The sequence below is a fragment of the Emiliania huxleyi genome, assembly GCF_000372725.1.
Source record: "Emiliania huxleyi CCMP1516 unplaced genomic scaffold EMIHUscaffold_306, whole genome shotgun sequence".
NCBI lineage: Eukaryota > Haptophyta > Isochrysidales > Noelaerhabdaceae > Emiliania > Emiliania huxleyi.
In genome coordinates this window covers 5618-8724 of record NW_005199722.1, presented here as the reverse complement: position 1 = coordinate 8724, position 3107 = coordinate 5618, and the positions used below count along the sequence as shown (strand labels likewise).

At 63.2% G+C, this 3107-nt stretch overlaps 1 protein-coding gene across 1 annotated transcript; it reads right to left on the bottom strand.

Annotated features, from left to right (window-relative positions):
• Positions 1 to 980: 980 nt before the first annotated feature.
• EMIHUDRAFT_240302 (hypothetical protein) lies at positions 981 to 1487 on the bottom strand (the record flags this gene model as incomplete). Its single annotated transcript, XM_005774814.1, has 1 exon — positions 981 to 1487. The coding sequence occupies one exon, from the start codon at positions 1485 to 1487 to the stop codon at positions 981 to 983; it is 507 nt and encodes a 168-aa protein (XP_005774871.1).
• Between the last annotated feature and the right edge of the window lie 1620 nt (positions 1488 to 3107).

Below are 3107 nucleotides of genomic sequence, written 5' to 3'. Positions count from 1 at the left end.
GAGGATTGGTGTGACGCGATCCAGCAGGCGTGGTTTCTGACGGCCGGACGTCAGTGCACGGAGTTGCCCCTTCTCCGACTGCCCCGGCTAGTTCACGAGTTTCGCGGGAGTGACCCCATGCGTCAAACCCGAGACCTAGCGCGGGTGGGTTGGGGGGGGGCTCGCTGCAAGGAAGGGCTGCGTAAGAAGCCGATCCCCGTAGTCCGCCCCGCTCCTCCCCATCGGGCCGCATGAGCGGCCGCGCCTCGCAGATTCGTTTCTCGCGCCTGGGTCAGGCGCGCGGGGCATCCCCCGGGTCGCTCGACCAGCGATCCGAAGAGTGGCCGCTATGCGAAGGGAAGAGTGGGGCTGTGATTGACGCTATTATTGCCGTCGAGGATGCTGAGGCACGCGAAGAGGGAATGCTATACGCCGCGGAAGCTGCTGCGGTAGCGGCTGCCGAGCACGACTTATTTTGATAGTAATTAATTCCTTACCTTCGGTGCGTATCGGTGTGTGTATTCTGTCGCAAAGGACACCGCGTAACCTGTGTACGTTTTGGAGGCGCTCGCCGCGTGCGGCGATTGAGCGCCTCCCTCTCTCTCCGGCTGCGCGCCTGACCGGTGGGTGGCCTCCGAGTCGGCGTCTAGCGCGCGTGATAAGGTTTTTGCTCGCCTTCCCTGGGACGCTGGGACCCCGTGTTGCGTGACTGTCTCTGTGCGATTTCGGGCCCGGGGTGGTGCGTTTATGTGTACGTTATACCCTGGTATACACCGCTACGTCAGTACACTGAGACCAGTACGTTATACACACGCCCGCGGCCCGCGGGCCCCGCGCGCGTCCGGGGTACACGGATCGTCGTGTGCGCGAGAGAGATTTCAGTGCTCCTCGTCGAGTGTGTACATGTTGTAGTGGCTGAGCCGATCGGACCGGCTCGAGGCGTCACTTCCTGCTTATTATATGTTGATTGTTGTGGAAAAGCGTAAATGACCGAGACCCTGTTAGCCTCCACCGACCGTCCGCCACAGGATCCATCGCCAGCCCGCGAGCACGCTCAGCGACCCCGTGAGGAAGCCGAGCTCTGCAACATCCAGCGGGCCAGGGCCGATCCCGGCGCTGGAGAGGAGGAGCAGTCCACCCTCCGCGAGCGCGACCGCTCCTGCCCACGTGGCGATACAGGCGGTGCCGGCCTGCGCCGCGTCGCCTCGCGTGAGCGACGGGTCGTACAGGCGCAGAAGGAGCGCGGCGGCGACCCAGGTGAGAGCGAGTGCGGCGCCCTGAGCGGCCGAGCCCGGCAGCCGCTCCGTAGAGGTGAAGAGCTCCGGCTCGGCATCGGCGAGGGGAGAGAGGATCGCGTCGACCACTCCCTGGACAGCCCCATAAATCATGCTTACAAACGCGTCGCCAAGTAGCGCCTGCTGGTCGAGCGACTGCTGATCCCGGCATAGCACCGAGCTTCGCGCGACGGGCGGTGGCGGCCGTGCAACCAGTGGCGGGCGAATCAGCATTGGAGATGGACACGCAACAACGCAGTCTTCCGGCGCGCCGGAAGAAGAATGGGTGCGGCCGCCAGCAGGACTGAGAGTGACGCGACAGGAAGAATTTTACCTGCAACAGTGTTGTGCGAGAGGAAGAATTTTCGAAGGTCGCAAGACACGATTCACGCGACAGGCGAGGCGCGGGCGACGGCTTCCAGAAGCCGTCGCCCGCACCACAGGAGCAGTCACACCACCACAAGCAAACGCACGCGCCCCGGAAGAAGAATTTCGCCACTCGAGCACTTGTCTCTTGTGACTTGAGCACTGGATAGGGTCGATTCCGCATGCCGCATGGTACGGGACCCCTCGATCGGCTCCCGTTCCCCTGGGTTGTCTGTTTTCTTTCTTTCTTTCTTTTCCCGTTCCCCTGTGTGCTTGAGCACTTGAGCACTGGATACTCGAGTAGGGTCGATTCCGCATGGTACGGGACCCCTCGATCGTCTCGCCCACCCTCACTGGAGTGTTCATTGGGGGGCTGTGATCGTCCTTACAAGATCCTGCTCGTCGGTCTCTCTTTCGCTACGTGATACGTGTTCGACGTCGTCGAACAACGTTCGACCATGGCACTGTTCACAGCGCGCGCGGACGGCCGTTCTGCGACTCCCGCTCCGCTGGACTTTTGTAAAGCACGCTTGTGGCAAGTTACAGACGCTAGTATCGACCTCAGAGACCCAAACACTAATTAATAATTAAGGCTCAAAACATAGTCGAACAACCGTCGAACAAGCAGGTCGAACAACGAAAAGAGACTAGTGCGACCGCTAGACGGCGGTCTCCGCCGGCCCCAAGGCTGCCCAGTCCCAGTACCACACCGGCCACGTACACCGTGGCGCTGGAGTCGGTCAGTGAGGCACTAGACGGGCTACGGAACCATGCGCGCGCCGGCCGGACAGGCTGCGCGCAGGGGCCGCGCCGCCTCGATTTCGCACCTCCGCTCCGCGGCCGATTCGGCGGAGCGCGAGGAGCGCATGCAGCGCGAACGCGATGATCGCGAGGAGCGCCAGCTCAAGCGGGAGCAGAAGAACGCCGCAAGGAAGGTGGCCCGCGTGCAGACGGCGGCTACCGCCAAGGCGGCCCTGCTCCAGTGGCGCTTCTTGATCAAGCAGGACGACCCGATCGATGAGGACACCTTCGACATTACGCTGCTCGCAAGCTGCCCCCCGGAGCTGCGAGTGGACTCCATCGTCACGGCCGAGGATTGCGGCCGCCTCGAGCCGTACCTGCGCGAATGGTTCGAGATTCCCACCTCTGTCAAGATCGGCCTGCAGGGCAAGGTGCTGTTCAGCGGCAAGCAGGCGCTCTTCTTCCAGGTCCGCGACCAGCCCACGCTGTCCACCGCGCGCTTTCAGATCGAGCGGCTGGGCCAGCTGCTTGTGGACGAGACGGAGGTCACGGTCGAGGTCGAGATCTGCGCTGTGGACGTGGGCAAGAAGCTCAAGGCCAAGTCCAAGCCGCGCACGCGCAAGCAGGAGGCCTCCCTCCACCACCGAGCTCGACGAGCTGAAAGGCTCCATCTACGGCGTGACGGCCTCGACGCGCAGCTACGTGACCGGCTCGTGGAAGCCCGCCTCGAGCGACATCATGCGGTCG